The 17,601-nt window shown below is 34.8% G+C and overlaps 1 protein-coding gene across 1 annotated transcript in view; it reads right to left on the reverse strand.

Annotated features, from left to right (window-relative positions):
• Positions 1 to 1,650: 1,650 nt before the first annotated feature.
• rhobtb2b (Rho related BTB domain containing 2b) overlaps positions 1,651 to 17,601 on the reverse strand; it is a 20,905-nt gene continuing 4,954 nt past the window's right edge. Inside the window, exons 5-10 of the mRNA XM_073829822.1 lie at positions 15,993 to 16,939; positions 12,326 to 12,444; positions 11,398 to 11,548; positions 11,196 to 11,284; positions 8,874 to 8,979; positions 1,651 to 6,726 (exon numbers count right to left, since the gene is read on the reverse strand). Of these exons, the coding sequence (XP_073685923.1) occupies positions 6,503 to 6,726; positions 8,874 to 8,979; positions 11,196 to 11,284; positions 11,398 to 11,548; positions 12,326 to 12,444; positions 15,993 to 16,939 (1,636 nt within the window). The 3' untranslated portion in view covers positions 1,651 to 6,502. The remainder of the gene's footprint in view (positions 6,727 to 8,873; positions 8,980 to 11,195; positions 11,285 to 11,397; positions 11,549 to 12,325; positions 12,445 to 15,992; positions 16,940 to 17,601) is intronic.

The raw sequence follows: 17,601 nt of genomic DNA on the forward strand, positions 1-17,601 counted from the left end.
TGAATCTGATTAGCTGACGAACGTTCTATATGTATATATATATATATATATATACATACAAAATATATACACGTACATAAATATACACATTGATGCACAATACACAAATGCATACAAAATATATACACACATATTGATGTGACAAATGTCTGTATATATTTTGTGTATATGTACATATATATAAAACGTGTGTACATATGTACATGCAAATATACACACACATAGACAAAATATATACACATATTGATGTGACAAATGTCTATATATACATGTGTATATATGTGTGTGGGTGCATGTACACACCAATGTGTGTATATATGTACATGTATGTACATATACACACAAAATATATACACACACACACACTCATACATTTGCACATATGTACATACACATGTACATAAATATGTACACTTACATCAGTATGTGTATATATATAAATATATACACACATGCATGTGTATTCATATGTACGCATACATCAATATATGCGCACACACACACACACACACACACACTTGTACACAAATATATATATAAATACACAAATATATACACGTACATATACAGACAAATATATATATACACACACACACATGTACATAAATATATGTACATATACATCAATATGTGTATATATTTTTGTGTATATATAACTTATGTGTGTACATATGTACCTACAAAATATATACATATGTACATAAATATATACACACACTTATATATTGATGTATACGTGTACATATTAAGGTTGTGCCAATAGATGATAATATCGTGTATCATCATACAGTGTGGATAGATTTACTGATTATAATGGGAGTGTTTTTAAAGTGCAACTCGCACTAGACTAGACTGATGTTCTGACTGATGTGATGTTCTTTGATAATGTTCTTTGCTCATTTTCTGTAGCTGCTTTTTGAATAACTAAGGAAATGTAAGCATATTATCCAGCATTGCACAGTCATTAGGATAACAAAGGTAATAAAATGTGGTTTAGGCTGAATTAAATACGATATATCAGAATCCGTCTGTATATAGTGTGTGTACATATACATACATACTGTATATATACAGGTGCTGGTCATATAATTAAAATATCTTCAAAAAGTTGATTTCACTAATTCCATTCAAGAAGTGAAACTTATATAATGTACACATTCATTCCACACAGACTGATATATTTCAAGTGTTTATTTCTTTTAATTTTGATGATTATAACTGACAACTAATGAAAAACAGAAAATTAGAATATTGTGAAAAGGTTCAGTATTGAAGACACCTGGTGCCACACTCTAATCAACTAATTAACTCAAAACACGTGCAAAGGCCTTTAAATGCTCTCTCAGTCTAGTTCTGTAGGCTACACAATCATGGGGAAGACTGCTGTTTTGACAGTTGTCCAAAACAATACCCGTTCTTGTCTTAGAACAACTTTGATTAACTTTTTTGATCCACTTCAAATGTTGACTACTATATATATATATATATGTGTGTGTGTGTGTGTGTGTGTGTGTACATAAGAAAAACATTTGGTCTCATTTATGACTAATGTCATGACTAAAGTGGAGTATTATGACATTATGACAAAATATTACATTTTAGGCAAAATGGTGCACTGCAAGGTATATAAAAACCAAAGAAGAAAGAGTGTTAAATCAAAAATTTATTAAGCAAAACAAATCATTTTTGCTCACATAATTAAATTTAAATATCGATAAGCATTTCCTTTCATTACAGTTTTGTTCTACAGAACCACAGTTGTTTGTGTAATATGATGTATTTAGTATCAAGACTAAAATGACAGATTCAGGTTCAGACACATAGAGCAGCATTAAATTAACACAAGATCCAGATCCTCACACAAAACAGACATTTAAAATGACAGTGCACTCAAAAACATATTCTCTCTTCATTCACTCACCTCCACATCAGTCCAAACCTCTGACCTTCTCCTTTCTCTCTTCTGTGTTTTTAATATCCTTCACTAAAAAATAAAAATCAACAGGTCTAGAAGGACACGAGGGTGAGCAAACCATGACAAAACGTTCACTTTTGAGTGAACTCTCCCTTCATTTGCATGGAATTCAAAAAAGGTTCTGCATTTACTAAATGTGTAAACGTTTAGCCACTTGACTCAATATCCAAACTACGCTGTAGTGAAAAATATAGGATGACCATCTAGTGAGGATTTCACACAGAAAGACTCTGCCAGCAGAATCTCACCATGACATCTCTGAATAACATGACTAGGCACAATTATGTGGCAAACTCACATTTTCCAATATATAATTTCAGCACTAGAGTCTAGTGATCATGCCTGTTATAATCAGGAGAATATATATGATATGATTCAGGGGATGAATCACAAAGAATCATTGTAGGTACAATGCTAAAAATCAAGAATATTATTGGCTAAAAATGCACAGCGATCTGTACAAACAGGTTTAGTTTGTTCTTTGGGTGAATGTTTGGTTTTCACACAGTTCTGCTTTGAGGCTAAATGGTTGTAGATCAGTGGTTCTCAATTAGTGGATCTGGGAAAAAGCAACTTATTAACTAAAAAATATCTAAATTATTGATTATTTTAATTTTAAATATATTAGAAATCTCTTGATCTTGATGCCAAATTTGTATCCAAACCAGTTATTGTTAGCTAAAACTGAAATGTTTTTGGCAACTGAAATAAAAATAAATACAAATAGAAACAACTAAGTGAAATAAGTTGAAAGTTGTAGTACTAAATTACTATAACCAAAAAAAAGAAAGAAAAGAAATGTAAGCTATTTTTTTTATATTAAAGGTCCCATATTGTACACATTTCTGGAGGTTTATTTTAGTTGTTGATGTCCTTAAGAATATATATTTGCGGTATAAGTGCCAAAATCCATCTCAATATATTTTTACAGCTCCTTTTTTAGGAGCTCTGTCAAAAACAGGTCGATTTTGGCCCATCTAATTAATATTCATGAGCCTCTCTTCTGTAGAGTTGTGACGTTCGCGAACGAACCGATTCTTTTGAACGGCTCATAAACATGAACGATGGGAGCCGAGTCGCGGCTGGGGGGGAGCCGTTCTTTCTGTCGTTCTTTTTTCCTATGCGTGTTTCACACAGATGCAGGGCCGTGCAGAGACCTTTAAAGGGGCAGGTGCTCAAAGTATAAAAAGGGCACCTTGAACAAGGCATTTAAGAGCCCCTCGGGTCCATCACCTCATCGTAGGCATCCAGTTACTTACGTAATAAGTAACAATGTCATTAATAAGACAAATAATGCATTATTCAAAGTTTTAATTTGCATTTATGTTTAGTTCAGGACTCAAACAATAGAATTAGTAATATTTGTATCACGATAAAAGGGGCTCTCTAAATAGGGCTGTGCTCAAAACATCAGTACAGCAATACTGTACTGTATATTGTGACACAATCCTTGCTGATACACGTATTATCACAGAGGCTTCTAGCAGCCAATGCTGTGAAGCAGTTTTGCATAAAAACTAGGTCGATAATTGCAATAATTTGACCATAAAGAGCTGAAAAATGTGGAAATAAATTAATTCTCTATCACAAGGGGGCGCTTTAGGAGCGCTGAAATACTACGGTTTCCATGGGAACGGCTGAACACAAAGCAGCATTGACGCTGTTTTATCACAATGTAAAATGAAAATGCCAACAACACTGAGGACAGTCGGCTCCCTTCAGATACATTCATATCAAGACATCAGTGCCGCGTTTTGACTTTGAAACGTGCAGCGTGCATATTTATTCAATGACATCATTGCCTTCTGAAGTTTAATCCAGCCCTATTGCATAATCCCATTATCTTCACGTCATTCTTACAATAATAAGTAATGTTAAATCTGCTTCAGAACTCCTGATCTGATATTTAGATATACTATTCTTCAATAAATATATTTGTTTGACAGGGAAGCTGTGCGCAAATAGGAATATATATTATTTTTCAAAAAAAAAAGAAAAAAAGCACCCCAGAAAAAAGGGCACTTTCTCTCCAGGAATAAAAAGGGCAGGTGCTCAAGCCCCCTTTGATGTCTATGTGTGCACGTGCCTGCACAGATGCACACAAATTATTCCCGGATGGTCTACTACTTAACTTAAGAATTCGAAGTGCGGATCAATGCACGCTCTAACGGCTAATATTGCCCACAACACATTGCGCAGTGAACGAGGATCCGATTAGAACTACAAACACGCATAAAAATTGTTTAAAAAAACTACAAACATGGCGGATACGCGCTACCAGGGACAGGTGGAGAAAGGGGTTTTTGAGATAACTAATCAATGTGTAACCTAATAAATAATATTTAAATAATGTTATCCATGGTATATTTCATGTGCAGCAACATTATGAACTTTTATAATGATAGGTTTGGTCATTAACTTTTCAATGCATCATTATGCAAACACGAGCAAAGTTCTCGGCATAAAAGACTAGTATAAGAATGTGCCTCTTCATTTTTCTCTAATACGGTAGGAAATCAAATTAAACGAAATGTAGATGATATTAACTGACAAGGCAGTTTAAACAGTGACAGGATTTAGGTAACTAAGCAACAGATGAAGTAGTATGTCCCAAAGCTTGCCTACTTTTCTGCTACATACTCAAAAGTATGTACTTTTTCTTCACAAAAAGAGTACATACTTTAAGGGCATAGTATAAGTATGCGAATTGGGACGCAGCAACACACTTTGTACTAAAGGTAAATCCAAAATAGTGATGTAATGAGATAATAATCAATATTTCAGAATAATTCAAACTCAGATATTGGTGTGTGATATGTGAGTTTTAATTTTTTGACTACAAATCTCACCTCATAATTCCTCCCAGTGATTATTTCCAGGATAAACTGAGATGCCCCCAAACTGGCTTCTTAAAACTGACTAAATATTTAAAAAGAGCCAAAAGAGCCGTTCTTTTGAACGGCTCTTTGAAAGGAACGGATCGCCAAGATCCGGATCCCCTCAAAGAGCCATAAATCCCATCACTACTCTTCTGATTGGCCTGTTGTTTTCTGAGTGACACACAGCCAGGCCAATCACAGGTATCAACGGTCATGTATCGTTGTAGCTGAACCCAGAGCCATAGAGAGAGCCTAGCCTGCTGATACTCAACAAGATATTTCAGAATGATCATTAATGTTTTTTCTTTTTCAAACACCGAATGCAGTAAGCTACATAACTGTTGCTTTAGTAAAGCCCCTTTCACAATGCGCGCTGATTCTGGAAAATTACGGGATCGAGCGCTGTGTGAACAAAAGCCAGAACCATAAAGGCAGTGTTGTAGTGATGATGCACGTTATCATGCGACTCTTCACGACAAAAAAGTACGTGCAAAGTGGAATGAAGCGGCGATCAGGCAGAGCCAGCTCCGCACTATCAGCGCTGAAGCACAGTTTGTTCAGGTTAGTTTCAGTTTAATGAAACGTATGCGTCGCATTACATCTCACATCCAAACGTCACATGTCTTTATGGGTTGTGTGTAAAGCACGCACAGATTCCGGAAAACAACTGTGAATGAACCAAATCAAACAACTCCGGAACAAATCATGGGACACATTATCCGTGTATTTACCGGAATCGCTGAGTGAAAGAGGCTGAAGTTGACTGTCACTGGTCTCTTATATTCACGTTGTTCTGAAGCCTGTGCAATGATGTAGTTTCGACATCTATCGACTGAACAGGGTTTTCTCGACTCGTTTTTGTGTTGTTGTTGCTCAACAATGGAATGGATGCGTTGTTGTCTGGGTTTGACAAAAGGAGGGTGGGATGTGATTGGTGCTCGGAGTGGTGACTGAAGGCGGTGACTGAGTAGATCGGACGTCACATCGTTACGGAAGTCACAGTGGCTCGTGAAAATGAACAGCTACTTTAAGCAGGCTGTGTGCAGTTTACTGTGGATTGACTGTTTTGAAACTCATATGGTAGTTACATAGCCCCTAGACCTCAGTTATCATGAAAAAAGCCAGGAAATTTCGATTTTGACAATATGGGACCTTTAACATTACAAACTAAAATTACTAAAATTAAAATTGAAACTGAAAATATAAAAATTACAGCTTATTTAAAATATTAATAAATACAGTATTATATAAATAATATACTACCACAACATCAATCAATTCAATTGTTTTTTATAATAAACAATTTTTGATTTACCATTTGATGTTGTGAGGCAAAATCAGTTGAGAACCACTAAAACACGCTGAGGTTTCTTCATTGTTCTGGGATAAAAATGCTTACCTGTTTTGCTTAAAAGCAGAGCGACTTTAGTCACATTTGGTAAACATTTGACATCTAGACGTGTTTGGCGACCATGTCCTGTTTGATGCCTGTACACTTCCAAGTGCAGGACTTCAAGCACCAAGAACTTCAAAGCACAACTGATGAGATGTTGATCTAAAACCAGCTGTGAAAAAAGCAGAAAAATTGGGAGGATGTGTTCACTGCACCTTACAGTTTCTCAATCTAGAAGGCTTCACCCTCGTTTCTTCAGATGATAGCGGAGGAGCCTGAGGATGAGGACGACGAAGAAGATGAAGAGGGGTTTGAAGGGGAGGGCGGAAGATTCCAGAGCACCCATTTACGCTTGTTTTGGCGTTTTTGGGAAAGGTAATCCTCCTTTTCCCGCTCTTTACGTGCTCTCTGGTAGTGGTCGTCCTCCTTCAGGTACCAGACCGGTGGCCAGCGGTGCTTCTCAAAGTATTCTTGGCTCTCTGAATGAATATGCATACAATAAGGTTATTGTAAAAAACGTAAAGAGGGAGAGAAAAAAAAAAAAAAACTTTTGTTGCTTGAAATAAAATTTTTCAAATAATATAAAAATGTCTGAAAAACATACTTATTTGATTTCAGTTAGTTGCCAAGAGAAAATTTGGATTTACTTTAACTCAAGTTAAACTACTAAAATAAATAACATTGAAATAAATGAAACAAATATGGAAGCTCATTTCTGCCTTAGAATAAAAAAGTTCAAATCCTGCAATTCTGACTTCTTTTCTTAGAGTTATGTGATATAAACTTGCAAGCGTGAGTTATAAATTCACAATAACCTTTTTTACTTTTTCAGTGTAGAAACAAGCTTAAATAAAACATACATATATACACATATACACACACATATATACATATATATATATATATATATATATATATAGGGTAGTTTTTTTTTTGTAAAAGACAATTTTTTAAGAAACAATGCATATATTTATGTAGTGTGAAATCTGATCTTTGAGAAAATATAAAGGGTCACTAACTTCAATTCTTTCATTGTTTTACTGAACTGTACCATAAATTTGTCCTATGGTGCGACACAGCAAAAATTAAGAAAAAAAAACTCTATATGTTAATAATACATAAATAGCATGACAGAGATTTATGTTCATTGTTAGACACTTTCATATATTGTTATTTATATAATATATAATTAAAATTAACAATTTTTCCCCATTACTTGTTGGACAATTTTAAAACAAACCTCGACAACAAAACAAACTTTGCTATCATCCATTCAAAACTGCTAAAAGTGATACCATTTTAAGATGAGCGATATTTATATTTCCCCTATTGCAATACTATATAAGATCTTTTGACATTAAAACAAATCTGTGGTTCTCTTATATGCGCATCACACCGTAGGACATTACGTCACACTAAAGGACAGAAATAGTAGTTATTACAAATAAATATTTAACTTTGAACATGTCAAAAGAGAAAAAAAGTTTACATTTTAATACAAACTACATCAACATATTAACAAATTATTTACATCAACAAAATTCCACCTCTTATTCAATCAGTACGTTACTGAAACTCCCTGTTAATTTTCTGTTGTAATATTTCCATGTCCTCTTTCCCTTAATTCTTTCGGTAACAAAAACAAAGCATCATATTTTATACTTATTTTCATGGCACTTCATAACAGTACAAGCTTTTAGCAAAAACATCAGAAAATTGTTTAATTATCTAATTATTGCATTTAAGTACACTGAAAACAAAAAAGAATAAAAAGGAGTTAAACAAGTCTTAATTATTTAAAATGCTTTTTAAAGAGATCTTGTCCTAATAATAATAAAAATAATAATATTATTATATATGTGTATATATAATTACATATATAATATATATTATTTATATAACTTCATTCTAAGACAAAAAATTACCATGTGCACATGTTATGGGCTTCACAGGGGGCTTCAGTAACACAACCATGAATTAGGTCCTTTAACTTATTAATTTTTTAAATCATGATATGTTATTGTTTCAGAGACAAAATGTATCAAGTTCCTTCACTTTCAGAAATATATAGATGACAAAAATGATTGCTATTTACTAAAATAGACACTAGTACAATTATGCCGGAGGCATTGATTAACATTTTTATGCTTTTCTTAATAATTTATAAAAGTTGTAAATTTACTGAACCATGCTTGAGACAGTCACACCATAGGACAAATTTGATATTTAGCTAAAAAAAAAAAAAAAAAATTGAAATAACACTACAACTTTTATAACAACAGGCCCATGTAGGACAAAAAAAAAGTTTAACGTTTTACTGCATTTTAAGTAATGACAATAATAATTCTATTAATTTTTATCTTGTGGGACAGTGAAAATTGACTTTAATTTATTTCTTGACTTTTTTTTTTAAATGCCATGTCATAGCAACAACCCATAGACATTTTAAAATATGAAAGGGCAAAAAAAAGAGACAATTATTAAAACGTAATAAATTTAATGAAAACGAAAAATCTTACAATACTAAAGAACTAAAAGATATGTTAATGACAAAATAATAACAAAATTAAAATACGAATAATTACATTTTATTCAATTATTAAAAAGCCCATTTTTGATGTACTACCTGCTGATTTGGCTCTCATGTCTCTGGGGAATTTGCGGCACACGTTGTTGTAGTTGGTGCAGATATGGTGAAGGCACCAATTAGTGAGCTGGTAGGCACAGTGGAACTGAAACCACATGACAAAATCAAAATCATCATTTAGTCACCCTCACATTGTTTCAAAAACATATGACAAACTATTGTTCAGAAGTTTGGGGTCAGTAAGATTTATGAACATTTCTTAAGAAGACTCTTATTCTCACCAAGCGGCAAAAATATAGCAAAAACAGTAATATTGTGAAATATAATTCTATTTCAAAATAACATCATAAAATGTTGAAAAGCTGAATTTTTAGCATCATTACTCCAGTCAGTGTCACATAATCCTTATTTGTGGCACAAAAAACATTTTGTATTATCAATTTTGAAAACAGTTGTGCTGCTCCATATTTTTTTTGGAACCATGATACATTTTTCACAAAATTTTTTGATGAACAAAGCTCAAAAGAACATTTTAAATATAAATCTTTTGTAAGAAACATCTTTACTGTCAACTTTTGATCAATTTAATGCATCCTTGCAGAATAAAAGTATACATTTCTATGACTGACTTCAATCTTTTAAACAGTAATAAGAACAAAGTTCCTAGTTTTCTTACATCCTATAACCAAAATAGTAGTATGGAAGCCCTTTTCTGCCACTGAATAAAAAATAAAAGGTTATTGCCAAAACTCACAATTCTGACTTTTTTCTCAGAACTGTGATGTAAACTCACAATTGCAAGTTAATAAGTCAGAATTGTAAGATACAATTTAAAAAAAAAAAATCTCACAATTTTGACTTTTTTAGAATTGTGAGATATAAACTTGCAATTGCAAGTTATGAAGTCAGAATTTTAAGATACAATCTCACAATGACTTTTCCCTCACAATTTTGACTTTTTAAAAAATTGTGATATAAACTTGCAATTGCGAGTTATAAAGTCAGAACTGAGTGATATAAACTCACGATTGTGAGTTATAAAGTCAGAAGTGCGAGATATAAACTCATATCAAGTTTGTATCTCACAATTGTGACTTTCTCTCGAAATTCTGATGATATAAACTTGCAATTGCGTCTATTAAAGTCAGAATTGTGATTTTTTTTTCATCTTGCAATTCTGACTTCATAACTCACAGCTGTAAGTTCGTATCAAAATTCTGAGAAAAAAAATCTGAATTGCGAGATAAAAAGTTGCAATTACCTTTTTTATTTTTTATTCAAACAGGCTTCCATATGTATGTGACCCTGGACCACAAAACCAGTCTTAAGTCGCTGGGGTATATTTGTAGCAATAGCCAAAAATACATTGTATGGGTCAAAATTATTGATTTTTCTTTTATGTCAAAAATCGTTAGGAAATTAAGTAAAGATCATGTTACATGAAGATTTTTTGTAAAATTCCTACTGTAAACCTATCAAAATGGTATTTTTGATTAGTAATATGCATTGTTAAGAACTTAATTTGGACAACTTTAAAGGTGATTTTCTCAGTATTTTGATTTTTTGCACCCTTAGATTCCAGATTTTCAAATAGATGTATCTCGGCCAAATATTGTCCTATCCTAACAAACCATACATCAATAGAAAGCTTATTTATTGAGCTTTCATATGATGTATACATCTCAGTTTTGTAAAATTTAATCTTATGACTGGTTTTGTGGTCCAGGGTCACATATAATAGTGACATGCACAAATTAAATTTTAAATGTAACCTTATGCAGGTGTTACGAACTTTTCATTTTGTCTCTTTATGCCGTGGTTATTGAACAAGTGCCCTATATGCTAAGTATCTCAGTTTGTGTTCCACATGAATGGTTTGTAATGACACATGAGTTAGCTCATTTTCCACAGTCAGTCTATACCAGTTCATCCATTTAACTCAAGCTCTGTTGAATGCATTTTATAAAATCACACCATTTAGTTTCATTATTACATCAGCAGAGTCTTCTACAGAATCATATTTTATGCTTAGACATGAAATGCTCAGCGTTCCTGGAAGTCTTGTGAGCAAGTGACTCAGATTGACCAGTCAAGCATGACAGAAAGAACCACATGAACAGTCACAGGAATGCTGCAAAAATGTGTCGGACTTAACACCAAATCCCAGAGCAGGACAACGTTTGCAGGAAACCTATTATTTTCTAATGCAGCTAAACTCAGAACTGTCTCAAAATGCATCACAGGTGGGTTAATCAATAAAGGAAATGCAAACTTATAAATAACCTATGCACTTCAACATATACTGTATATGCTACATTTACTGCAGAAGGAGTTTGTGATGGATTTCACATGCAGTTTTACCTGAGCCATCTCCAGATATACCAGCACATCTCCGTCAATGTCCGTGCCCAGGGCAGCAGCCTCTTTTAGCACAGTCACAGTATGCAGTTCTGCAGCGAAACACAATTAAATGGTTAGTTCAAAAACTTTAATAAAGAAGAGGTATATACTAATCCTTGTTAGGTCTTATATTCATTATTGACGTGACAATCAATCATCAGACCTGTGAGGGCGACCAGGTGAGGCAGACAGAGGCGATTAGCCAAGATAATGAGCTCCATGGTATCCAGGTCAGGTCTGGAGCAGAAGCGTCCAGTGTAGAGATATTCCAGCACCGCCTGCATACTACTATGGGTCGTGTTTGGGAACAACACCTGCGGAACCAGAACAATTCGTGAGAAAATCTGTATAGCAATGCAAGAAATGACATAAATTAAAAACAGATGTCTTTGAGATTAAAGGATTAGTTCAATTCCAGAACAAATATGTAGAAAATATGTTTTTTGAGGAAAATATTTCAGGAGTGAGTTTGAACTTTAAATGGAGCTTCAAAGAGCTCTAAAGGATCCCAGCCGAGGAATAAGGGTCCTTTACAAAAAAAGGTTGGAGGAGAAACTGAGATGGGAGATTTTTGACATACCCTAACTGTAACTCACAGAGCTAGACAAGATGAGCATTTGTGGTTAAGAAGTGTATAAATATTAATTTATTTAAGAAAACTACAGATCGTTTTGCTAGATTAGACCCTTATTCCTCGGCTGGGATCGTTTAGAGCCATTTGAAGCTGCGTTGACACTGCATTTTGGAAGTTCAAACTCGCAGACACCATAGAAGTCCACTATATGGAGAAAAATTTCCTTAAAAAAAAAAAAAAAAATTTTTTTTACGACTGAAGAAAAAAAGACATGAATATCTTGGATGACAAGTGGGTGAGGAAAATTACCTGTAAAGTTTTGTTCTGAAGTGAACTAATCCTTTAATATTAACATGAACACCACACAAAGATCAGTGTAATTTTGTTTACAATCTCCCAGAGGACAAAAGGACAAGTGGAAATACACAATTTATTACATTTTCTTTTCACCGCAGAGAGGTTTATGATTATGAATGCTGTACATGAATGGGTCACATTTATAAAATGCAGTATTCACCTCTTTAGTGCAGCTTTCGACAAAAGGCCCACCAAACATGGCTGCCATCCAATCACAGCTGGAGATGAGCAGGGGTTTATGGGCCTGAACAGTACCATCATCCAGTTTAAACACCACATCTGGGGTATAAAGAAAGAAACGTGGACAGAATATCATAATCTAGTCATAAAATGTTTCTACAGAGTATAACGTGGAATGTTGTGGAATCTGGCAAATTTAGATGAATAAGTCAACAGTAGGTCTGTACTTAATTAAATTGTGAGACGTCTGTGAATATTAAAGTCCACATGACTTTTTAAAGGGGACATTGGATGCCCATTTTCCACAAGCTGGTATCATTCTTCAGGGTCTTCATGAAAATTCATTCATAGTCATATACACCTACGATCCCTCGAAGGAAAGTAAATAATGGGCTCATTTTAATTTTTGGGTGAACTATCTCTTTAAGACTCTTATGTTCGCTTTTACATCCAACTACAAAACACCTGCATTGCTTTTGAGACGTTGTCATTGCTAAAGAAAATGGCAAACAGCATACAACTGGCTAAGGGCGGAGGCTATTCTACAACGGGACAGTCTGACAGGAAGTTGTGGGTGGGGCCTGAGAAATATGAAGTAATACTGCTCAGAAAATCAAAATGGCTTGATAACTGAGACTGTTTAGGTTTTTTGGGATTGAAAAAAAAATGAGTGGATGGATTAGTCATTGTAGGGTGGTTGTTTCCACACACTGCTAAAACACATTTATAAGCAAACACCACGTAAAAGAGAATTTTGCATCTGATTTGCATCCCCTGCATGTTTCTGTGTGAAGGAACGCCAGTTTCATCTACAAAACACCTCAGCTGACATAAACAAAATGAATTGTTAAACTTTCATCTGATCACATATGAAAACATTAATTAAATTGTTAATGCTTAATGCCTTCATATGATTATCACTGTTTTTAAATAATTTGTATTGAATCATAAATCCAAAAAACACCACAGAATTGCTGAAAAAAAAAATCATAATGCTCTGTTATCATACACTGCAGTTAAAAAGTTTGGGATCAGTAAGAATTTGATTTTTTTTTAATTAAGTCTCTTATGCTCAAAATTCTATTTATTTGATCAGAAATAGAGAGAAAAAAACAGTAATATTCTGAAATAATATTGCAATTTAAAATAATAGTTTTCAATTTTATTATACTTTAAAATATAATTTATTTCTGTGATGTAAAGCTGAATTTTTAGCATCATTACTCCAGACTTCAGTGTCACATGATCCTACAGAAATCATTCTGATATGCTGATTTATTATCAATGTTGAAAACAGTTGTGCTGCCTAATATTTTTTTGGAAACTGTAATCCTTTTTTCAGGATTCTTTGATAAATAAAAACTTAAAAAGAACAGCATTTATTCAAAATATTTTTTCCCGAACAATTTAACATCCTGGCTAAATAAAAGTATTATTTTCTTGAAAAAGAAAGAAAGAAAAAAAAAATGTACTCGCCCCAAACTTAGTAGTGTATATTGTTACAAAAGATTTCTATTGCATGCTGTTCTTTTTAATGTTTTACTCATCAAAGAATCCTGAAAACGCATCACAGGTTCCAAGAAAAAATATTAATCAGCACAACTGCTTCCAACATTGATAATAAATCAGCATATGAGAATGATTTCTAAAGGATGACGTGACACTGAAGAATGGAGTAATGATGCCGAAAATTCAGTTTTGCATCACAGGAATAAATTCTATTTCAATGTATATTAAAATATAAAACCATTATTTTAAAGTGCCCCTATTATGCCTTTTCAAATATGATATTTCATGTAGTGTGTCATGTAGCTGTATGTGAACATAAACTATCTGCAAAGTTGTGACGCCGACAGTGCACTATAAATGAAGTTTTTGTCTAACAAAAAAAAGAGTCGGCTCACATTCGCCTAAACGAGTCGTCAGCAATTCGAATCTTTTTTCTGTAACGGCCACACGTCACGAGCTACACATTTGCGTAATGTCCGCCCACGTTCAATTTCGCGAACAACTTGCCCGCCCACAAACAGTAGGCCTACCATTTTCACGTGGATTAACGTTACATCATGTCAAGAAGACGCCCTGCGAGTGAATTTGTTTTATATGCCCTTCCGAAAGATGAAACTACCAAGGATGAGTGGTTAACATTAATTTTTTCAACACCTCAGCAGTCCAATGCCAATCTTGTGTTGTGTTCGCCTCATTTTACTGATGACTGTTTTTCCAATCTTGGGGAGTAACGTTACAACGCGAGATTCACCAAACGCTTGGTTTTAAAAAATGGATCAGTGCCCAGTTTATTTGGACCGGCTTGCTCCTCTGAACTTCTACCTGTAAGTATGATTAATAATTGATGATTGTATTTTCTAGCGATCGTTCAAAATACGTCTTTGTGTACGTTATGGTGTGTAACAACCCTGCACATGTCTTGGTAAGCGGCTAACTTGCGTTTCTGTAGTTCTGTTGTTCAGCTGTGAGTGCAATGTAGTCTAAAAATTGTGATTGATGCAGCTTGACTGTCTGTCTGCCTTATTAGTTTAAGTAATGATAATGATAAACGATGGCTTAACGCAGTGTTATGGGTTGTACGTTACAGTGTTGAAGTTCACAACGTAGAGGTGTGCCCGGTTCGCTTACAAAAGCAAATTGCAAGCACTTCCCACAGTTATAATATGACACCCACTGAGAAACGTCCTGCTCCAGTCGTGCTTGCAAAACAGCTTCTTGTCTATGTGCCACTTCAACCGTTTCATCGTCAGACTCCGGCTCGAATTGATAGGGTAAAATCGAGGCTATCTTTTCTACGCATTAACAGGTCTCCACAGCTGTCATTCAGTTATGCCAATGGGCGTTTCGTTTTGCGCTGAAGCGGTAGACCAATCCAAAAGGACTGCACCATCTGACCAATCACAGCAGTGAGGGCTCACGGAAAGGAGGGGTTTAGAGAGACTGATTCTTCGAACTGCTTCACACGAGTCGTTTACGAATCATTTAGAAACGGGGTAAAATTAAATCTAATTTTTGAGAAAACTAAAGTGTTTTTTGAACTTGCATACATGTAAACCTGTTTTAAGAGACTATTACAACAATATTAACTACCTTTAACATGGCATAATAGGGGCACTTTAAATTGCAATAATATTTCACAATATTACTGAGTTTTTTTTTTTAGTATTTTTAATCAAATAAACAAATTCTTGATAAGCCTTCTTTAAAAATAAATCTTACTGATCTCAAAATTTTAAACACCAGTGTATCTTTTATGAACTTTTAAAGTTTTATGAATTTAGTTGATTAAACATACTTGTTAAAAATTGTTCACATATAATTATACCATTAAAATTTAAATCAGAAAAAAGAAAAACTGAAAAGAAAAAAAAAAACTAATTTGACAAAAATGTAACAGAATCTAGTAAAAATTCATAGAGCCCTTAAATTTGTTGTTATATTTTTAACACATTTTAATAAAATGTTGTTCAGTTGTATAAGTTTCACGATTTCAATTAAATAGACTTGTATTCGATTACTAAAATTTAACCATTAATACAGAATCTAGAAAATTTTAAACAGGAAAAAAAAAAGAAAGAAAGATGGAATTTGGGGCCTTGCATTAGAATCTTTACGACATAAGATAAAGGAAATCTAACCTGAGAAAGTTCCTTTGGCCAGGCATTCCTTCACCCGATTGGTCCGTCGCACGTGGAAAGCCTTCGTGATCTCCTGATTCATGAAGGCCTCATTGTTAAGGATGTTGGCAACCATCATACGCAAGTCGAACACCTCCAGCAGCTCAGCGATGTGTGCGATGTGCATCAAGTCCTTCTCACGTTCGTCCAACTGTCCCGTGTAAAGGTAACGCATTACAACGCGAAACGGCCCGAGTAACACCGAAGGGTCCATGTGCACCACAGTCATTGGCCGGGAAATGAACGTGACGGGGTCCTGGACCGTTTCTCTCCTGATGCTGACAAAAGCCCGACCCAAAGACGACAAAAGTCGTCCCCCTCGACCGCCCTCCAGAATCCCATCAGAGTCTGCACCGATCAGGGTCCCGTCACTGATGCAGGCCCTGAGGTTGACCCTGCTTTCTTCATCGCTGCTCTCACACAAGTCAAAACTGGCCGCCCGTGCGGGAGGTTCCCGTCCGGTGGGTTGCTTACTGTCAGCCTCAGCCTTCACATCCTGAAGGAAAAGGTCATAGAATTTCGAGGAGGCCGTGGCGAGGTAGACTTTATGAGCGAAAACTCGATGGTTCTCCTGGAGGACCAGAACCACATCAGCACACAGTGGCTCCTCTAGCAGCCGGCCCGGGTGCTCCTCGGTGGTGGAAGGGGGCGGAGGGATGACTATAACGGGTGGAGGAGGCTTGGGAGGCAGGAAAGGCGCCTGCAAAAGGGGTCGTTGGACATCCCGCAAGTGAGACTTCCAGAACTGCAGATGGCGCCGTGAGATGAGAGCAGCACGGATGGCATTGTCAAACACATCCTTTACGCCAAACTGAGCCACCACGCTGGTCTCGTAGTATGGCACGCCTAACTCTTTGGCCACCTCACGACCCTTCTCAGGAGGAAGTATCTCATTTGCTTTGATGGGTCTGGAGGAATCATGGAGAAATGTCAACAACAATACTACAATATCTTTGAATGTTACATAATTTGGTCTTGCATTAAGGGAGAGTTTACCCCAAAATGAAAATTCTGTGATTAATTACTCACCCTCATATCGTTCCAAGACCTTCGTTCATCTTGGATAAGCAAATTAAGATATTTTTGATAAAATCTGCGAGCTTTCTGACCCTGCATAGACAGCAATGCAACTAACCCAAGAAAAGCAGTAAGGTCATTGGTAAAATTGTCCATGTGACATCAGTGGTTCGACCATAATTTTAGCTACGAAAATACTTTTTGTGAGCAAAGAAAACAAAAAGAACAACTTTATTTAATTCTTTCCTGTCCCTTTCTTCCATGCATTTAGGAGAGTACCACGACACATCAGAAAGCCCTCGGATTTTATCAAAAATATCTTAATGTGTGTTACAAAGATTAATGGTTTTACGGGTTTGGAAAGACATGATGGTGAGTAATTAATGACAGAATTTTTATTTTTGGGTGAACCATCCCTTTAATAAAAAATGTCCAATACATAATGCTCATTATACACTGAAGAGCCAATAAAATGTTTAAAATAAAGCAAGCCAAAGATAAACAACAAGCGGGTGATTCAAATATAGAGATATTTATACTTATATATATATAT

This window comes from Garra rufa, chromosome 23 (genome assembly GCF_049309525.1).
Source record: "Garra rufa chromosome 23, GarRuf1.0, whole genome shotgun sequence".
NCBI classification, from domain to species: Eukaryota; Metazoa; Chordata; class Actinopteri; order Cypriniformes; family Cyprinidae; genus Garra; species Garra rufa.